The 22,216-nt window shown below is 42.3% G+C and overlaps 2 protein-coding genes across 2 annotated transcripts; one reads left to right on the top strand and one right to left on the bottom strand.

Annotated features, from left to right (window-relative positions):
• Positions 1 to 61: 61 nt before the first annotated feature.
• lrrc75ba (leucine rich repeat containing 75Ba) lies at positions 62 to 11,933 on the bottom strand. Its single transcript, XM_083672782.1, has 4 exons — positions 11,323 to 11,933; positions 7,939 to 8,067; positions 7,044 to 7,156; positions 62 to 2,567 (listed from the first exon to the last, which is right to left on the bottom strand). The coding sequence occupies exons 1-4, from the start codon at positions 11,605 to 11,607 to the stop codon at positions 1,964 to 1,966; spliced, it is 1,131 nt and encodes a 376-aa protein (XP_083528908.1). The 5' UTR covers positions 11,608 to 11,933; the 3' UTR covers positions 62 to 1,963.
• Positions 11,934 to 14,662: 2,729 nt separating this feature from the next.
• ggt1a (gamma-glutamyltransferase 1a) lies at positions 14,663 to 19,506 on the top strand (the record flags this gene model as incomplete). The annotated part of the gene is made up of 12 exons (XM_083672787.1): positions 14,663 to 14,838; positions 15,073 to 15,203; positions 15,326 to 15,415; positions 15,703 to 15,895; positions 16,265 to 16,425; positions 16,596 to 16,745; positions 17,857 to 17,993; positions 18,187 to 18,374; positions 18,560 to 18,687; positions 18,808 to 18,920; positions 19,100 to 19,213; positions 19,354 to 19,506. Exons 1-12 carry the CDS (start codon positions 14,666 to 14,668, stop codon positions 19,504 to 19,506), a joined length of 1,731 nt encoding a protein of 576 aa, XP_083528913.1. The 5' UTR covers positions 14,663 to 14,665.
• Positions 19,507 to 22,216: the final 2,710 nt, after the last annotated feature.

Consider the following 22,216-nt stretch of genomic DNA (forward strand, 5'->3'; position numbering starts at 1 on the left):
AGCCTTTCTCACCATGGTATACTTTAACCTGAGAAAACACAAAAACGTTGCTTGGATTAAGTGTTTTATTGGCAGTAAACTGTCATTCGAAGTATGGTATGACAAATACATAGACAACGACATAAATTTGACAAATAGTATAACATCGACACAATGCTTAAACATACAATGTGAGCAAACTATGGACTGTAGTTTATTCCCTTATTCACATAAAAAGCATACAAAATATCATTGCTTATGTTGTTCAAACAAACACATATTTGACTTAAAAAGTACTTTTGAAAGCTTAGTATGTCAATGTTCATATAGCAAGTCAGTGAAATATTGAACGCTTACTATACTGTATGATTATGTCTATTAATAACTTCCCCCTTGTTTATCCCCTAGTTGTTCCAGCAGTGGAAGTCAGTGTGCTCATTTTCACAATTAGAATAATTACTGTAATTGCTTGGTTTGACAAAGGACAGGACACCAAAGCAATAATACAAACAGTTACAACATTAATCACACATTACACAGCTGCTATCACATTAAACACACTCAAACATATTTTCTATATCAGACAATAGTATTTAAAAGTATATTAGTATATTATTTCCTGTGAGTCATCTGTTAATTATGAATTACCTAACTGAATTGATGGTATAACAGTCTTACATATCATTTGGAAAATTAATAGTGATATGGATTGTCTTGGCAAAAAACATGTCTATGCTTCAAAGGGAAGTCTGTAAAATAGAACTGAGGTCAATTCTCCTTAAAGTGCAATGCAGCAAGGAGCACAGCTGGACTCGATCATTACTGGATGTGCAATTTCAAAGACCATCTCTTTCCAGCACTTAACTCAGCCCAACATGCTGATCTTCGGTCTGGACTGCCTATAACTGATATGTAATAGTCACTTCCTACTCTCACAACAAACAAACACAAGAAGAACACATGAGCACATACACACTGTTAACAACACATTTGTAAATGGTGAGTTGTATTGAGTGCTCATTTGTGGTTCCATTAGGGGTACCCTTCCTACAAAGAGACTCATTGGCCCACCCTAGGGGGTAAGTTACCCCATACTGTATGGATCCCAAAAATGTGGTGGATGTGATAATGACAAAAACAGCCCAAAAGCGCAAAAAAGGAGAGGGGAATCTCAGAGTTTTGGCAACTGCAAACAATCAGTGACAACTGTCCTTTGTTGAGTCCTACCTGTTGTCTTCTAAGATTGCTTTGTTCACCACCAGTGCACAAAAATAGCCTGTGGACATACAACAGAGCCATGTTTTGTGTCATCATTTACATCTACACAAGTGATGCGTGGGTATTCACAAGTGGACATTTCGAAAGGGGGGGAAAACGCAAAAAGTCTTGACTTAGCAGTTTTGCCGGTGTCACGTGACGGGTCGTCGGCTGTATAGTCTGTTGAACTTGTTTCATAGCCTTTGTTGAGAGATTAACAGAGAACACACAATGTGGAGCTAGGTCCTGCCTGCCAGAGATAGTCTCAGTCCTGGTAGAGAACCCAGTGGGATCTACGGCTTCTAAACCAACTGCAGCTCCATTACAACCACCATCGTTATGCTGCTCCTCCATCAAACCATCTGAGGTCCTTGGAGTTTGCTCCACAGCTGCCACTGTAAGAGAGAGAGAGCGCCTTTTCCAAAATTCATCCAGCCCCCCTCCAATGAAACCGTACCTCGTTCCCAGGAGCACCATCCGCCAACACAGTAAGTCCCCATCGTAATCGTCAGTAACTGCGGTCTTGTGTGGGTTAACTCATAGATGGTTGAGATTATTTGGTGGCTGTGTTGCGACGAGGGTCTCTGAATGTGTGGCGCTGAACTCCCTCGTGCCACAATGGGTGACTGGGCTCATGGTGTGAGGGGGAAGTGGGGGAAGCTAGTAACTGGGAGCTGTGGGAAGGCCTTTCAACCACAGCTGGGATGAGCCTGGGGAGGTTACTGCATCACCTCTCACAGTAGTGTAGGGTGAAGTCCTTCGACACCTTCTTCCCCCCTAAGCCCCAGGGCTCCAATTCAAGCTTATCAATCTCCACATCTTCCTCCCCCTCTTCTTCTTCCTCCTCCTCCTCCTCGTCATAGTGGCTGGGCTCTTCGATAGAGGTTTCCATGTGGTAGCAGTAGGGCTGGCCCTCTGTGTACTCATAGATCGTGGGCAGGCTGCTTCTAAGGCTGCAGCGGCGTCGGAGTGCCACTAACAGCGGCTGCGGCATGGTGAAAATGTCCACATTGTTACCCAGGTCGATCCATGCCAGGTTGGAGAACTTCTTTGGGTCCTTCAGGGTCTCTGTGAGGTCTTTGACTGTGGCCAGGGTGAGACGGTTGCCGTTCAGAGCCAGGGTGTTGAGCTTGGGCAGGGACCCCAGGAGAGGCAGCAGGAGACGCAGGTTGTCATCCTGGAGTTCAGTGAAACTGATGTCCACAGCCACCACTGCGTCCCCACTGTTCTGCAGGTAGAAGGCAACTTGGCGGATATCTCGGTTAGAGAGAGGGATGCCAGACAAGTCCACCGTGTCATTGGAGAGCTTCTTCTGTAGGGTTGTCTTGAGACTGTGAAAACAAAATGAGGGAGGAAAAAGTATTGGATATTGATTACCAGATCTTAGTAAAACTTTTTGTGATCAAAAATACATTGGCTCATTTAAGATAGGTCATGTCTTAGAAGATGGAGTGAAAAGAGTGGCCCAATTTACTGTCTCTCTGAACTGGGAATATGCCCCTGGTGTAATATTGTGTTTCCTGTGTTGTATAAAGGAGTGGGGTTGGGCAGGCTTGGAGCGGAAGGCTGACATAGATTCTCCAGCATGAGGATTTACCAATGTAAACAGAAGAGCCAAAACATCTGAAGCGGCCAACGGCCTCATTTAGAGAGCATACGCTATTGATTTCCATATTTTTAGAGAGCCAGAATCACTCACCGTCGGACTGTATGACACATAAATACCAGTTATATCATTTTGAAAATTAAACCATCTAATCACAATCCTGTTTACTAGAAGAAACAGGATAAATGCTTACCCAAAATAAAAAAAATGCTTCATGGTCAGACTTACAGATAACAAGTGTGTGAACAAGAGCTGCAAATATTTCAAGCTCTTTTAGACCATCAAAAAAAGAAAACAGGATTTGCTTAGTATCTCAGCATGAAGAATATTAGACTGTATTTAATTATAGATGGTCTGATGTTTCTATAGATATTTAAAAAAAACTTGAGGCAGGTGTGGGTTACATTCAATATAAGGCTGACATTTAATTCATTTTTCTATGTGACTGATAAGCAAAATGTTGTTCTTAAGACTGGATATCTGTCTCAGTTCAGGGCTTAATAGTATGAGCCTTTCAGAGGTAAATCCTCATGCCCTTTGAAAGATGACATTTGTGTGATCTGAGTATCTGAGGCTGGATTAGTAATAAAGGTATTGCACCGTCATGTTGCTTTAATGCTGACTTTCAGAAGTTGATACATGATAGAGATGACTCACAGAATTAATCGATAAAGATGACGCAGACAACCCCATTTCTGACCATTGAGGGAGAGGAACAGAGGCAATGAACATGGATCTACTGCACAGTAAAGCTTCATACAAACAAATACAATTTGTAGGTCTACATCACATGCACGCACGCACACTGACCTTAACACCTTCTGCATATGCAAAACGCTTCATGCTGACTTACGGTGTTTGACAAGTCCCTACTCTCTACTATTCTCTAGAAATGATATGTTTCACCAGAGCTCTTTCAGAACTACCCTGAGCTTCTGATTTGTGGGTGTTGGTTTGAATTACAATGTCGCCCAGCACCCAGTGACTTACAGTGACACCACCTGCTACTTGTTGTGCTATAAAGCATTTGTGGCTATTTTTCAAACAGAGAGATGGCTGTTCTAATATGTTGACACAGCACCATATCAACTGTACATGCTTTACACAGAGATCATATTTATTGTGCAGCTATATAAGGTGGTCATACTCATAACCATTGTTGCACTCCTGATCATAACATAAAGACACATTCATCACAGAGCCGTTCCTCCTCCTGTGTAAGTAATGGATCCAGGCCTGACAGGAATAACACCGGCAGTAGAAATTTAATTTCCAAAGGCCCACATGAGAGTGTTACAGAGTGCTGTATCATAAGGGTGAAAAGATGACTCTCTAATAGAAGTCGTGTGGAACTGCTTCCCTCTCCCCTCCCCTCCCCTCCCTCCTCCTCCTCCTCCCTCCTTTTTGTTCCCCTCATTTTCATCTCTCACACTGCCTTTTATTTGGCAAAAAGCTCATCTTCCCTGGCGGCACATAACAGACTGTAATTGCTGAAGGCAGCTGCTGTTCCCCTGCAGGTGTGAAAGGGTTTTCACCTGCCCCTTCCCTTCTCTTCACACACATCCTCTCTGTGCTCCGGGGAACAAGGAAAGAAACGGCAAAGACGATACCCCATAAGAAAGAGCCTTCTTCATTCTACTCTGTCAGACACCGACTCTTGCATTTTTTTTACCTTGAAAAACAGGCTCTTAATTGTGTCTTGCACTCCTTTACGACTCTTATATTGCAGTCATAAAATCCACGGGAATTTCTTACGAGGGTCACTGTAAATTAGAAGGGTCTTTCTGTGTGCCAATCAGGGTTGGACGTTTCAATGACTCTCACATCACTGCACGTACATGGCATAAATAGGTCACCCATGTAACAGAATAAGTGGATGCAGTCATTCAGCTATACATCCTGCTAGAATAATAAAAACACAATTGTATATGAATACTGCATGAATAGAGCCAGAATTAATAGCTTTATTGTGACTGTCAAAATGGAGAGCCAAAGCAGATGGCTATGAAAAAGCAATCCTGCTGGGAGCGCCACATGTGAGTCATTTCTTCCAAGGAGTCCATTTTCTCCCTGTGTCTCCCCTGCTCACATCATTTTGTTTTTGCAAAGTCATTAATGTTTAAGCTTGGCTCTATTATTCATGTGGTCCCTTCACAGGCCCAGTCAAAACCTGAGTAAAGGTACAGGAGCAGAATGTCCAATCGAATCAGGCTGATCAGTGGATCCCCTCCCCCCGTCATCTCAGGTGTCTCCTCTCCTGCCGGCTTCAGGGTTGCCATTTAAACACATGGCACTGCCAGGTTCCCACCAGTCAACGTCCTCAGCTGTCTCTAGTGTGGGCACATACCCCCTGTGGACTGAGCTGATACATTATGATAGGCCTCATGCACAGTTTTCTGTACCTCAGGGATCCCACATAAGATGACTCATACATCTCATACAGAGGAAGAGACTAATGTCTTACTCTAACTATTGGAGGCGCCCTGGGAAACCCCATGCGTTTGTTCCTGAGAGAAATAAACCTATTCAGACTTTACTTTGACTTTTACCTATGCTATGACGGGATCTAGCTCTGTGAAAATGAGGGACAGTAACTTCAGGAACCAGGTTTTACGGATATAGTGTATGTCATTGCGGCCCAAAAGTGGCTGAATGCAAGAGAGGTGACAAATGGCAGAGAGGAGATCAACAATGGGTGGAAATTGGTGTGAAGACGACAGGGTGGAGGTGTCACTCAATGGTTGGCATGGTGATTGCACCTTTGAGTAGAGTAGGATAAGAGTAAGGTCCCTGTACCACATGTTGGGTTTTGGACAGGCTCCACTTTGCACCCCATCATGTCTCACTAAGATTCTGGGTTCCGGGATTACACTCCCATCAGACAGACTGTCATGTTCTCTCATGTTCTCTGTTTGAAAATGATGTATTGCATTCTCTCTGATGATGGAGAGACAAAAAAGCATAAGTGATAACTGATGTAAACTAGTGAACGATTAGATTAGGATTAGACTTTAGAATTAGGTCACAGTATTGGGTATTGGTTTAAGAATGTTTACACCTAGGGGTTTCACAATCCCTCATTTTGTACTCCAATCCATTTATCTCTGTAAGCAGGAAAATCCCAGAAGGTGACATTGCCGTGTTAGATATGGGTTAGATATTCCCTCAAGCTGAACCAGAGCTAGGAGGTGATGACTAATGTTTCTGCTGCCTGCCTCAGACAGTGTCAGACAGTCTCTCTCTGCATGTTTTATGGAGCCAACGATATGACTCAGTGAAAAGAACCCCTTTAACTGCGAGTTCAACATGAGAACATGTCCGCACATGACTAAGATGCTGTCAGTCTCATTTTTACCTAATGTCTCTCCTAAACTGGGGTGACAAGACGTCAAAGGCGAAGCTTTTTTCAAGTTTGACTGCAATTTTGCAGCAAGACAGGGCAATGTTTGACTCCATGTCTATTTTCACTAGATTCTCTTGCATATTGATATTATTCTCTCTCTGCCTCTTATGCTGATACGAACGACTGAAGCATAATACCTCGGCTATGATTAAAGCCTAATGAGTCCGTCTCAGGTTGTTCACTGTGGCTTATTTTCTATTCCTGCTCATTTCATCTTAAGAAAATGCATTATTTACACTGTCTATCTATCTGAAAATAAATAATAACAGTGACGAATGTAATCATATGCGGTTTCTTTTTCATGTGCAGAATTACTAAACAATACCTAGATACAAAAGAACCTGTCAATTTATATGCAAGCTATTTCCATATTCACTGTTTGCACGTAAATGCAATCTGATTATAACTAAACAAGTTGATACAAAGACCATGTTTTCATCAGAGCCGATGGATCTCATCAAATACAACCCGTCCCCCATTACTTCCTAAAAAAAAAACCGGAACTGGACAAATTTGTACTGTATGTAGATTTGCCTGGCCCATGTCAAAGAAGACGATGACCAATGCCATTGCACAAACCGTTACTGTGGTGGCAACCGCAGGGATGATCTGGGTTTCTTATCACAGTGGTCCTACCATAGCCTGGCCAGGGAAAGCCTAGCCTAATGTTAGCCAAACCCACTCAAAACCCACATAAAAGATGCTGGCTCTTAGAACTAGATACGACAGAGACATGTATTTGACACAGAGAGACAGGAGCTGGAATTGTGCTGAAGGGCTGGTTGAAGAGAGGCTTACCAGGCTTGGGATTTCCGCCTGGACATGCTCTGTCTCAGCCACTTAGAGTGTGGGGTCAGGTGGTAGATCAACTGTCGGCAGATCTTATCAGAGGACTTTATGGTGTCTGCATCCTGGGGATAAAAGGAAAATAAATCCTCAAAACGAATGAAAAGTGTAACAACAATGGATTGCCAGACAACATAGACCTAACTTACTCTCTTTGAGAATATTTAATCATGTTCAGGAAAAATACATTCCACACACACAAAAACAAAACATTAACTACTTGCATGTTATGTACAGTATAGTTATCAAAGCTTCCTTGACCGAAGCAGAACATTCTGGTTGTTAAAAAATACTTTAGGAGCTGTTGTTATTGTATCACTTTGAGTCTGTTACCTTGAGCTATTCCTGAAGAAAACACAATTTAGGTGCCTTGCTGGAGCAAGTACATCTAATCACAGGCAGTGTGCAACTGTGTGGAAAACAGCAAGAGTGTTGAAGAAACAAAAAGGAGAGATCCAATACACCCACTAGTAAACAGTTTTTTCCTTGTACATTTCTGTTGTATTGTTATGTTGACCTTGTTTCTTTTGGCATCCTGATCCAATTTCTGCATAATTTTTAATTTACTATTATGTAACCATGTTGTTGTTTTATCAACCTCTCTCTGCATGAACAACATCAAGCTCCTCTGCGTGGTGCAATACAATACGTGGTGCAAACACTGACATTGAGCTCTCAGCTCAATCATCATAAAGCCAAACTATGGGGGAGCAGCCACTCACATGGATGGATTTTGCACCGTACTGATACCACTGTAACAACTTAATTCGATTCATGCTACTCGGTCGCGAGGTTTGACATATCCACAGGGGAAGCCCCTTGTTCTGCAGTGGTCTGTGGAATTCACCTTCTTAGGGCACTGCATCTCACGAGCCAGGCTCAGCAGCAGTTCGTGGGAGATGGGGTCCACTAGGTTGAGGAAAGCAGCGTTCTTGTACAAGATGTCATTGAGGGATGCGCCTTCCAAACCCAGATCCTGCCAAATCAGACAAGGCGAGACACAGCATTACTCAAAGAGGCTTTTTAGAAACATTGAACAAAGGGCATGATTTTTTGTATCCTAACAATTTGTTTGAAGTCACACACCTGAAAGACATGATTAGAAATAGGATATAACTATATGAAGACAATGTCGAGAGGCTCTCGGGAAAATACGATGCTAAACATGTAGATGGGAAACAGATCTGGGAAATGGTTTATTTCGGTGGTTTTAAAATATTCATTCAAAGTGGAGAAGGCTTTCATCTGAGCAGTGCTCTACCTGAATAATGCGTCCAATGTGCCTTGCTTTAGGCAGCAGCATTTCTTTTGGGATATCCACCCACACCTCAGTGATTTAGAGTCAAGGAACACTACCATACCATACTGAACACTCCACATCACTACGAACTGGCATCCCACTGAGAAAGCAGACGCTATATGTATTTCTTTTAATACTAATCTATTCAAAAGGAAGTGTCGATATAAAAAGCAATTGTGTGTCATTGGTTCACTGTTTCCAGCTGAAACATGTCTATGAATGGCGCAGACACAAATGTTTGAGAGCTGAAACAGCATAGTTTTGACATGCCAGGTAAAGATAAAGAGAATGGCTTGGAAATGCTGTCCATAACAAGCTACAAATCAGTGGCAACAAAAAAAGAGGGAACAAAAAGGTTTGCAAACAGCACATTTTAACAAGTAAACGAACAATGAAGGAAGGAGAGAAGAAATGGAGCTGAAAGGGAGTGGTTTTTTTCTGTCCTAAGCCTATACGCCTCAAATCTACAAAGCCCTAATTAGGCTGACTATGTGATGGGTAGATATGGAAGCACACATTCAGAGAGCTGTGTAATGAGAGACAGCGAGGCTGCCACACGCACACGCACACGCACACACACACACACACACACACACACACACACACACACACACACACACACACACACACACACACACGCCTTGATTGTAATGGACAGTTTGAGTGGAGACCAGCAGCCACACATGACTTGCCTTTTAACAAGGGCAACAGTAAACAGACGATACTCTTTCTCTTTTCCTGAGAACAAACATGTACAAAATTCCCTTTGTGTTTGTCCTTGCGCCCCACATCTAACCACATCTGAGTTCAGACATGATCAATACACATGTACCAGCACAGAGCTTGAAGCAATGAGTCATTTTAATGAGATCTTGGGTAGACATGACTTTACTGCTAATATAAGACTATGAACTCGGTAGCTGACTTGGGGATGTTTGTTCTTAAACTGTTAACTCACCATAACATATTAATTAACCAGACTGGGGATGTCATCCCTTTAGTTGAGTAAAAGACATGATTGAGTTTCTGTGACATGTGCCCATTTGCAATACCCTGCCTGCTGATAATGTGAGGCTTGTTTAATAAAACTGAAACTCATTTAAAAGAGCCGAGCCTGGGTCCCCTGTGAGGCGCCTGTCATGCAGCTTCCCTCCCTGGGTTATCTCCTTGGCTTGATTAAGGAGGTTCAACGCTCTCCTCTGTCAAGTCTTCAGTGTAATTAACGGCTGTAAGAGAGATGGGCTTAATAATGAGCTTACAAACAGGACTCAAACACCTGTTGTTACAGCACCAATTGTAGTACTGTTATCACACCCACAGTATCACTATGGAAATCACTCTCATCAGCTGATAACACGCTTTGAAAATCGGATCCCTCCAACATCTATCGATGGAGAATAAGTAGGACAAAATCAAAGCTTCACACAATGCGTGCGGCCACAATCTAATGTTCAAGATATCTTGCATTCCTTCATCACATGCTGCCTGCTACCCATGACTAAGCATACAGTACAGCACATTAGTTAGGTGTGTCAAAACTATATCTATCGTATGTCTACACTATCTACAGTGTTTGACATTTGTGGATCTACATGCATGTATATGAAAGTCTCTTCTATACCTTTCAAATGTTCTGGGACAGAAGTTGAGTAAATCAATATGAAATGGGGAAATGTTCTGTATGTCGAGAACTCTGGGTCACTCACTCTCCTGATGTCACACTGGAGGTCCATTATAGAGAATAGGGAGAGAGACATTAGGGGCAGAGAGGGGGTGGATGTGAGGCTCTAATGGGTGCATTAGACAGTTGAGAGGGGAGGTGAGATCCTGCCCTGGCTATACCAGGGGATAAAAGGGAGGCAGGGGAGTGGCACTTACACCTATGAGATAACAAAAGCAGACAAGCAGTAATCTATCACCTACAGCTATGGTGGTGGCATTGATCATAGCATGAACATACCCACTGCACTAAGAATTCCCGCTCGTTGATAAACCCACCACAACGCAATGTAGTGGTCAACGGATAACATTATAAGTTATGCATGAAACCAAGCCAACCAGCTTGACTTAGGTTTCATTTGCCAAGTAATGCAAGCTGCTCAATGAGGGTCAATTCTAAGCATATTACATTAGCATAACATCATTACAGAGAGGTGGAATAGAACAGGGTAATGAGATGGAATGGAGAGGCATTTTGTGCAGAACAGACATCCGCCTGGCACAGTTGCAATCATTATATACAGACTGTCACTAACAATCCCATAGGATAGTAATCTGTTGGTGTTACACCACTGCTGTTGCCACTTAAAATGGCCACATTCAGTGATTACTGCTGGTACTGGCCTATTCATTTATGTATGAGAGCATAGGTCATTATTCCATTCACACAAGCTGGTCTAGTGTTTCTGCTATTAGTAGAGATGCTTGCAGAAAATTTTCATATTCATAATATGTAGGCCTACAGCATTTATACATGTATTTGAAGGTAGAAGCCTATATGGTCACATAGTCACAATGCGTAATTTAGACTGAATAAGAACACATTACTATATTGGCACTATGTCATAGTGACAAGATAATAAGAAGCTAGACGCCAGGGATAAAAGAGAGAGTGGGCCAGTCGCCAGTCACCGTATACCCTATTAGTGGGTGGGTCAATGGGAGCACCTGTGGCTGTGGACAGGTAACAGGATAGCCTACTGGCCTACAAAGCATAATTGGGGGATGCTTCCGGTATTGTAAACAGATAGTATCTCATTCATGGCAGCATAAATTACGCACGATGTTGATTTTGATCCGGTTGAAATATGCAAAGATGACATGACCAATCAATATATGAAATGCATTACTGTATGCCGCTCAGCCGATCCAAGCACATTGTCGCACGTTGTGCGCAATTATTACCATTCAACACAGGTGGTTTGTCCTTACCTTCCTCAATAGTTTGAGCACGTCGGTAGCCTGCTCTAGCCTGCGATCACGGAGCAGCTTTTGAATTTCTCGGATCCATGCCACGCGCCTCACGTACGGGCTGTGGTTTGTCCTCCGCAGCATCCCCGGCAGTTTGTCTGATTTCAGCATCAGCGTGAACAGAAAGTCCCCGCCGCCTCGACTCGCACCTCTGTCGCTTTCTCCTGTACTGTCTAGGTGCTTGCGTCGCCTTTTGGAAAAATTCTCATTGTCCAGACTACTCTGTCTGCTTAGTCTAGAGCCCATGTTATCACCTATTTCAACAGTATTTTGCAATTGCACAATGCAACCATACTAACACCTAAGCCAACTACTACAGTGTATTCGTGCAATATAGGTATTAGTCGCAAAATGTAATTGAATAGCCTACTATAAGTACCCTGCACAATTGTCATCAAATACAAACCTCCAGAGCAGGGAGAGCACGTACATGCGCACAATATTCCTATGACTTATCGAGTGTGTCCCTTGTGCCGTGACACATTTACGAGGACAGACGAAATCTGTGTTTGTGTTTTGATCCCTACCGAAGGTGTACGTGTGGCAGGTTGGTCAGGCGGTGGATGCTCTTCTCGTTGTTATTCCCTGATACGCTGCTGTTTGGGTTTGTGCAATGTTGCACGGCAGACACTAGACTCGTGTGGCGCATAACCAATCAGAGCCCAAATGTGTGCCATTGGGCGTTTACGAAGATACGCCCTCCTCATGCCTTGAATCAATAGAAAGCTTTCACATGAATAAGTCACATAAACCTAAATAATTCCAGAGAAGTATGCCCTTTATTTGTAAACTCTACACCATGGTATGTTCAATGTCAATAAGCTGTTGCTTTCAACCTTTTGCAACTATTCACAGGTAGGCCTATGGATGTGATATATGGTTCATCATCTATCAAAATGATAGTCTCTTGAATGTATCTGTCACCTCTTGATGATTTCACATCTGAATTGATTGCCATTTACAGTATCTGATTGTAACTCAAACACTAAATCTGGCCTTACACAGTGTACCTTGAACTGAAGATGAGTTCAGGCTATGCAGCTGTTTTACATTAGCCTACTTGTTCGTTCAGTAGGTCAGGTCAGTGGTCAGGTTTAGACAGTGGGTTGGTTTTGACTGGGTATAGACAGCATCAATGAAAACATTTGACCATGACGGTGTTAAAACTCTACTCATTATCAGCTACACAGTGTGAATTACATTACCAAACAGAGAATTATATTATTGGTTTGAATTGTGATTTTTTTCTCTTAATCCTCAAAGTAGATTTTGTATGTTTAGCCTCTCTGCCACTGTTGCTTTTTAGGGTCTTATCTGGGCCAAATAGCACCCTTTTGTCCCTACAGTATCCTACATTAATTGCCTGTCAAATACCCTGTCAAAACCTTATTCGTCAGACTTGAGGCACATACTTGTATTAATAAATGTGATATATATGTGGACCTATTTTCTGCTTTTTTTTAATGATGTCCGCTGTTCTGTCTACACTCAGATGATGACTCCTTTCTCTTGTCAAGTCCAATATGTGTACACCTCTTATGTCATCATCCTGTGTTTATTTAGCCGAACACGGTAGATCAGGCCAGATTCATATTATTGGACACGATAGATGCGTCACAGAACTGGCTATGTTTTTGTTTTGTTTTCAGTGATTCGATAGTGCTGAACACCAGGAGACTTAAAGCTGCTATGTAAATAACTCATGGCTGTGCTTTTTTGTCCCCCTCTGCACAGCAAAGTGCAGACCTGTAATAACAGGAATACATATATTATAAGGGTCTACTACACTGTTTATAAGATTAAGACTTGGTTTGATTCATATAATTGGTGATTATTTTAGAACGCAATGTACTCTATAGTGATGAGTACATTGATTTGATGGCCAATCATCATTATTACAATGAAAATGTACAAAGACAATGAATTCACATGTTAGTAGAATTAGAATTTGTCCATCCATATTTGTAGAGAGTGACATTGAACGATTAACTGCATATTCAATTCAAGTGATGAGAGTATATATTTTTTTACCGTATTCAGTATAATCAGTAGATGCACCATAACAGCTGGGTCAAGCCAGTATCTCTGGGGAATCCTAAAGAGACATTATGATAACTGTTATTGAACACATTTTTACAAATCTATATGTTTCTGCTGAAGTGAATATGACAATATATGTTATATATACATATTTTTATATGATCTCTTGTTAGTTTCACTCTCAGTAACTGTTAGTTGTTTTAAACTGCTTGAGGTTAAAGGTTAAAGGTTATTGAACTCTAAGTAGTTGGCTGATGACAACCACTTCCACTGAATCATAACTTACAGAGGACAGTGACAAATGCCCTGAGCCCTAGGGACAGTCTCTTACGTCTGTGGCACAAGGTAGGATGTTCTCTGGAGCAGTTTCAATTGGACTCAACTGAAATTCACAGAATGCTCCTCCGGGGAGGTCTGTATTTGTGGGATCTGGACTGGAATGATAGTGATGAGATTAAGACACAATCGCTGCAGCTACAGTTCACAAGTTCCTTTGACAGTGTTTCATCTGACAGATACAGCAACAGGATTGCATGGAAGATTACCTCAGGTAACAGAGGGGGGGGCGTTGCTGTTGAGAAACTCCCGTCACTTCTGCTGCCAGTTTGGGTCTGTGTGCCGTGTGACCGCTCAGGCATCTCAGTCGCACTGAGGACGCCAGTAGAATAATCAACACAGGACACGTCACCGCTACTGTGGTTACCAGTGCTACTGCGGGAGCCAATCACAAATCCATCCCTGGGCCAAAACTGAGACCTGCCTGTACTGCATCAGTAAACAGTGCACATCAGTGCTCCTCACCTCAAGTCTGTGTGGGGTGAAACAGCGTGTCATTCAGACTAGACACCAGGGTCATAGGGCAAATGTGCTATAAGGAGAGATTCAATCAAGGTTTCTAATAAATGTTTTCTCACATTATTTCTTTGCATGATCATTGTGCCTAACAGCAGCTTTTATACTGACATTTTCCTCCTCAGTCATCTGAATGCGTACAGTTGATATTTACAAAAGGAATGCTTGATATTAAAATTCTGGCAATTAACAATTTAGGCTACATCACTCCATTTTAGCTGTACAACCACAATAGGAACAAAATGTGCATTCACTGTTATCTACTGATTTGACATTCATCATGCCTATAGTACATGTTGGTGATGGTGATGGTGATACTGATGATGATGATGATGATGATGATGATGATGATGATGATGATGATGGCAAGGACCATGTCTAACAGTAAGGTTGAATCTTTCTCGGCAGAAAAATGGTCAGGAAGTCCGTGGTTGCTGGGCTGGTGGTCCTGCTTGTGGCTGCAGTGGGGGTGTTTGTGGGGGTCTTTATGGGGGTGGGAAACAAGACTCCTGTCCCTCCCTCAGACCATTTCTACTACAAGGCTGCAGTGGCTTCAGATGCTGGGAAGTGTTCTGAGGTGGGGAGGTAAGTTACACTTGCTGACATCCACAGAAACATTGATACATGGTACACAGTTAGTCAAATGACAGCACACATTAAGCTCTACAAGGAACATTAAGCTGTGTGTGTGTGTGTGTGTGTGTGTGTTTGTGTGTGTGTGTGTGTGTGTGTGTGTGTGCGTGTGTGCGTGTACGCGTGTGCGTGTGTGTGTGAGTGGCCTACTGGTTTCTGAGTGTGTGTGTGTGTTTGCGTCCTCAGAGACATTCTAAAGAGGAATGGTTCAGCGGTGGATGCATCTATCGCCGCCCTGCTGTGTGTAGGTCTCCTGAACGCGCAGAGCATGGGCATTGGAGGGGGGCTCTTCTTCACCATATACAACGCTTCCACAGGTGAGTTTATCCCTCAGCCAATGCTCTGAGTAGTTACAGCTACTCCAACCTACAGATGAATGAGTGCAAATAAAGAGAGGAGGAACATCCATCTGTCTGCATTTTGTAACACTGTTTGACAGGGAAGGTTGAAACCATTGACGCAAGGGAGACAGCGCCCATGAACGCGACTGAAGACATGTTTGGCAATAACACCCAGCTTTCCCGGAAAGGTATGGGCTTTTTATATTCACCAGGTATGAGGAAACCCGATACTGTAGTTGAATATATGAGACAGACTTGATATATCAGCAGCACGGTAACATGATAGCTGGCCTGAAGTTTGATGATGTGCACAGTGTGATTTAAGGCCTTTTAAATCACACTGTGACCAGTGCAAAGCAAATATCCTTAATTGTGACTTACAAATGACTATTTTAGTTTGCTTAAATAATCTCAAAACTATAGTGCCTGGAATCTCATTAGGAAAGTTAAACGTGAAATTCTCTGTGCATGACAGGTGGATTGTCCATAGCCATTCCTGGGGAGATCCGTGGTTACGAGATGGCACACAAGAGACACGGCAGGCTGCCATGGAAGGAGCTATTTGAGCCTAGTATAGCGCTGGCACGTGATGGCTTCCCTATAGGCAAAGCCTTGGCCAATGCCATCTCCAAGAACAAGGAGTCTATTCAAGGAGATGCCAACATGTGGTGAGAAAAACACATCAACATATCCAATCAAATTGATGGTTCATAATAACAACCTTTTAATTGTACAACAGTCTGTAGGCTATGGTAAAATGTTTATCTTTAGTTTTATCATGGAGTACTACATTGATATACAGCTTCTAACAAGATATGATTAAATGTACGTACAAAGGCATTTATAACATAATTAGTTATGCACCACACCATTTGTGAGTCATCATCATTGATGGTGTGTAGATCGTAGATTGGCCATTGTAAAGTACGGATAACGAAATGCTGGTCCTATTATTCTACAGGTTTACACACATTTCTGTACTGTACTGATGAAGCACTGATGGTGAAATTTCCTCTGCTCTTATTCTTATATTACAGTGAAGTGTTTTGTGACGCACAGAAAAACATCCTGAAGGAAAACGATATCATTACATTTCCCAGACTAGCAGACACCTACCAAAGGATAGCAGAGGAGGGACCTGAGGTTTTTTACACTGGGACAATGGCACAGATCATTGTGGATGACATTCAGGCAGCAGGTCTTTCTCTGTTCTATTTTTCTTTCTCCCAATGATATTTGCATGTTATCTCTTCAATCTTGTTGCACATTGCAGTACATACACACACCACCATGACAATCAGTCAGGACAGATATAGTGACGTTGTATGCCCACCCTGGGGAATCACTATTACTTCTCATTCTTTTCAGGGGGGATTATAACCTTGGAGGATCTGCTGGAGTATCAGCCTGTGTTGAATGAGAGCCCACTAAAGCTGAATGTTGGGGAGTACACCATGCATGTCCCAGACGCTCCCTCCAGCGGCCCAGTGCTGGCACTCATACTGAACATAGTAAACGGTAAGCATAGAGCATATTGAGGGCTTGGCGCGCAAAGGGCCTAAGTGACATTTTCCACATTTTCCAGGAGAGCCAAAACAAAATCTTAATTCTGAGCCAATTGTATTGTGATTAGTCTTTTTTAAACACTATTTCAATGCAGTTAATGATCTCTCTTGGCTTACTTTACCACTTGATAGATGTCAAGAGTTTGCGCCAAGCCCTCGTTATAATCTAATATCTCTGTGGTAAGCTTAGCTGTCTATCCAGTCAGACCAGATATCATACCATATCAGGCTCCAGATTTCCCTCAGGCCCTCTCAGAACAGTTCTTCCGCCTATGCCATCACCACAACACAGCCCCAAGCTCCACACTAATCTGGTTGAAGCTAGCTAATTTACCATCGACCGTCTGCTCATGGAGAAGATCATTAGCCATCCATTGGATACAGAGTGGCATCATCTGTCACTAATTAGCTATACACTCACAAGGGCTTGCAGTTTCTCACTCAAGAGATTTTCTGAAAAGCTATCTGAGTGAAGGGAACAAACCAGCACCTCATAGTCTCAGACATATTGTAAACAACACAAGCAGTGAACGTTTGCTCCAAAACAGCACCCACTACACTAAATGAAGTTTACGTAAGTTCAGGCAGGACACTATAAGTCCTTGAAGGTGACGGACAGCTGATCTCACATATGCAAAACACATCCATGTTCATGGGACAAGGCTTAAAAGAGCCAAGTATGCAACACTCCAAGAGTGTATGCCACTCCGTTAAAGAGTGTATGCCACTGGCTATGTGAGTTATACTTATGGGTTGTCCCACCCACCACCCCAGCCTCCACCCGCTCTGTCGCTCTGTATTTAACCTACCTGGGGGGGGGGGGTTTGAGAAGTTATGGGCTCCCTGCCTTATATTATTGTATTTTATGTTGTTAAACTTCAGGCGGGGAGCTATACAGAGCGGAGCCATCCAATTACGCCAAACCTAATCTACTACCATTTCATTAAACAATATTAACCGACGTAAGTGTCCTGACTGAACTGGCATATCTGATATATATAACTGTGATGGAAACGTCTAATTAGTTTAGCCTGATATAAATGTTTCCTGTGTTTCTTCATCAGGGTATAACTTCACAGGCACAAGTGTCTCTACTGCAGAGAAAAAGACTCTGACGTATCACCGCATTGTAGAGGCTTTTCGTTTTGCTTATGCCAAGAGGAGCAGACTTGGGGACCCACGCTATCTCAATATCACAGATGTGAGAGCACTGACACCCAGCTTCAAATACCAAAGATTTCACTCCATAAGAGATACATTTCATCTTAGAAATAAAGACAGTTTGTTATACCTACATGTACAGTATAAAACCATGTTGCTGACAGTTACCATTGTCTAGAGAAACTCATTGAATTCCTTGTTTTTGTTTGTGCTGATGGCTCTGTTCTCCCCAGCTCATCCACAACATGACTTCAGACTACTTTGCAGACGGAATCAGGAGCAAAATCACAGATGACACCACTCATCCCGACAGCTACTATGAGCCAGATTATTTTGTTCCGGACAACCATGGGACAGCACACCTCTCCGTCATAGCCGAGGATGGCAGTGCTGTGGCAGCCACCAGCACAATCAATTTATAGTAAGAGTCCTACAAGGCAAGACCTCCCCTGAGACAATAGGCCCAATGTGAAAGGGTAGATTGTCACTAATCACTTATCGTTAGATTGCTAATATATGTGCAACACACCGTTAACACCCTTTTTGTTAATGGTCAAAAGTTATATGTTCAAGTCACTACTACAACAACTGACTTTTTGTCTTCAGTTTTGGCTCAAAAGTCATGTCCAGAGAAACAGGCATCATTTTCAATGATGAGATGGATGACTTCAGCTCTCCATACATCACCAATGGCTTTGGAATCCCTCCCTCACCCAACAACTTCATCCAGCCTGGTGAGATAGGAGAGAACTGTAACTGAAATCAATATCCTTATTGGTCCCAATATAGTGTCAGTTAGAACCTTGAGTGTTTTTGGTGAGGAACTTTGGGCCTGAGCTGTTTCTCTGTTGTAGGTAAAAGGCCTCTGTCTTCTATGTGCCCAACTATCATCATTGACAAAGACAATAGAGTGAAAATGGTTGTCGGAGCCTCTGGTGGAACCAAGATCACAACAGCGACTGCCCTAGTAAGTCTCTCTTTAACAACACACACACACACACACACACACACACACACACACACACACACACACACACACACACACACACACACACACACACACACACACACACACACACACACACACACACACAACCATCTGTCCTCATTCTGATACTGTGATATAAGAGTAGCTTCCTCTTACAGGTGATTATGAATTCCTTGTTCTTTAACTACGACCTCAAAAAATCTGTGACAGAACCTCGGGTTCACAATCAACTCAACCCAAATATGACTGTGGCGGAGCAGGGCTTTGAGAAGGTGGGCCTCAATTTCTAAGATGTTGGACAAAATATTGTGCAAAGATACAAATAGAATTGAACTGATTCGAGAGGCTTTGGAAAACCACAGAATGTAACTCTATTTATGTGTGTATGTGTTTGTATGTGACTGTGTGGCAGAGTGTACTAGATGGCCTGGCACAGAAGAACCATATTACAGAGCTGCTGCCGCTGCTGACTCCTGGGTCAGTGGTTCAGGCTGTGGTACGACAGGGGGAGCGGCTGTGTGCTGAGTCAGACCCAAGGAAAGGGGGCTATCCAGCAGGGTACTGACTCTCACCCTCTCCTTCTCCAACCTGGAGGGTTTCCTCAAAGACACAGGGACAGAGCAATGTACTGTATCTGCAATGGCTGCCTCTTGGAGACACGGACCATGCCTCCTCATGGAGACTCAGCCACTCTCTTTCTTCAACTGAAATTCACTTCATGGAAAATGACTTACTTCACGTCAATACCTCTTCCCACACCAAATAATCCACAGCATTTTCTGATTTTATCAGCGTTATTTATTTATTTATGACTTTGTGTTTTGAAAAAAGAAGTGAGATTGCAACTCTGAGAGTGGCATTTTGAATCCTAGCAGCATCAAGAGATCATCATTACAGATTATCCTGAAGAAAGAAGTTTATTTTTGCATGCAGTGGGGTAGCAGAACGCTGGACTGCAACTGTACTTTCCTACTGGATGTAAAGATCAATGGCCCAGAACTCTACTGGAAGGGATGGATCGACTGATGTACCACAGTTTGAAATATTAGTTAACACTCTAGAAACACAAGATGAGTAATATTCAGTTGAAATTAAGTTAGAATACCATAGAAGTAGTCACATGACACAGTGATAATGAGCGATGATTCTGTTCAACAGAAAGAGCCATTTATCTGAGATTCAATGACAATGTTTTAGGGGAGATTTTGAATACCAATCAGAAGGTTGTCCATGTTGTTTGTTTCTGTCCATTGAACAAATCAAATGTATAAAAGACCAACTAAGGAATGATGGTCTTTGTGTTTAAAACATGTCAAATACCATTGCTGGTCACTGAGAACTCCATGACTGCCACCTCAGGTCTACCACCTGCCTTATGAAGATGTTGTTTACAGGTTGGTAACTAACTACATCTTTCTTTTGACGAGGAAGCAGACTCTGATCTGTAGAATCTGTATCTGACAACTGTGATATCTGTTTTCTGATTTCATCTAAACTCTGACCATTGCCTATATGGGTCTGTTGGTAAGGGCTCAGTTATTTGCGGCCTATTTGCTGCCATGGACCTATTCAAATGGTATTTTTCTATTTTTTGTGATGCAGAGTGTTGAGAAAGACTCATAGAAATGAAATCGTTCATGTTTAATATCGAGTAAGACAGTAGAGGTAAAGTGAATGTATAGTGTATTCTAAAAATACATTTGCAGATATATTTTTTTATGCCTTGCTTGTTGCCATGCTTGTTATTAAACATTTTTGAACAAAGATACTATTTTTACATGTTACGGTAAAAATATCAGACTGTTCCCTCTGATTTGTAGGGACCTCTCGGTATTTCTGTGTGCCAATAGCTGTCACCAAAGAACTGCTGAGTATTGAGGACAGTGACATGGTGATATCATGTAAGTCAATGTATCTATGAAAGGTTTTACAGTCATGCTTTGCACAAAAGGTTAATTGTAGTTACATTATGCCTAAAGTACAATTTCACACAGCTTAAAAGTTTGTGACTGCCTGAAGAACAAAATACCCAGCAGCTTCTAACTAATCTTGGCAAGACGTGGCATTTGGCGACAGCTGTGTCTTCTACAAAAAGGTCCAAATGGGTCCATCACTGAAGCCATTGAACTGCCTCTGCTTCCATTGTCCAGTGATGTATAGAAAGTCAACTAGCCAATAAATCACAAATTTGGGACTCAGCCTAAATACTTCCTCTCTATCAAAGTGCACTTTTCCTTTAGGGGTTCTGAATAGCTGAGAAGACCAGTATGCCAAGAGACCAGCAATATAGCTGTCAGAGTTGGGTACATGGCTTCTTCGAGTTCAAATATACTGTAGAAGCTTTATTTATAGTAGATGGACAAATCTCCATGATAATGACATTGGGTAATTCAACTACACTTTGCACAAAAAACGTGACTTATAACTTCACACTTGACATATAAATCCATCCAGTATCACGTTGTCTATAACCTTGTTTTTAGGTCTCTCTAGCCCTGCTGTGTATTTATCTCTGCTTCCCAGTGAGAGCAGAGTCTCATATGTATTCTGACAGCATACCTCCCGTGGGTAACTGGGCAAAGATGACTAATGAAGCCATAGATTTCATACAATGATAGACAGTATTCATTTTCAATCCTCTGATGCAGCAATCAGGCAACCATTACACTATAATTGTACTATTAATTTCACATGTCCCTGGTGTACTGTGATCCCCAAGAAAGCTCAGGCCTGAGTCGTACCAATCTTGATGTTCACATTGAAGGGAGGACACTGCAGAGGACAACTACCACCACTGAGCAAATGCCCCATCTAGTGTTGTGTCTGATGAGGAGACACAGTACTGTAGGCTAACCCACACAGCTGCAACTCACCATCATCAATCTGTCTTTCCTTCGCTCTCTTTAAAAGGGCAAACATTGTGTGGATAAATGTGTGTCTATTCTGTTCTCACTCTCAAAGACAGTACAAAGCGTTTATGCAAATAGAAAGATACAATTTTTGATCTGCACCTCAGCTATTACACATGGTATGTGTAATTACCCCCCCCCCCCCACACACACACACACACACATTCACATGCACACAGGCGCACACACATAAAACATACATGTTTTTTTGGAGGGAATGAGTTATTCGATCTTCTGTATCTATTTATACAGACAGCCTCTGCCTTGTGTTCCACAATCTATTTGTTTAAAGAGGGGTGACAAGTAGCCAAACACCAGCAGTCTGACTCAGAGCAATAACTCTTTGCAGGGTAAACAGATGTAATG

Source organism: Argentina silus (genome assembly GCF_951799395.1).
Source record: "Argentina silus genome assembly, chromosome: 7".
NCBI lineage: Eukaryota > Metazoa > Chordata > Actinopteri > Argentiniformes > Argentinidae > Argentina > Argentina silus.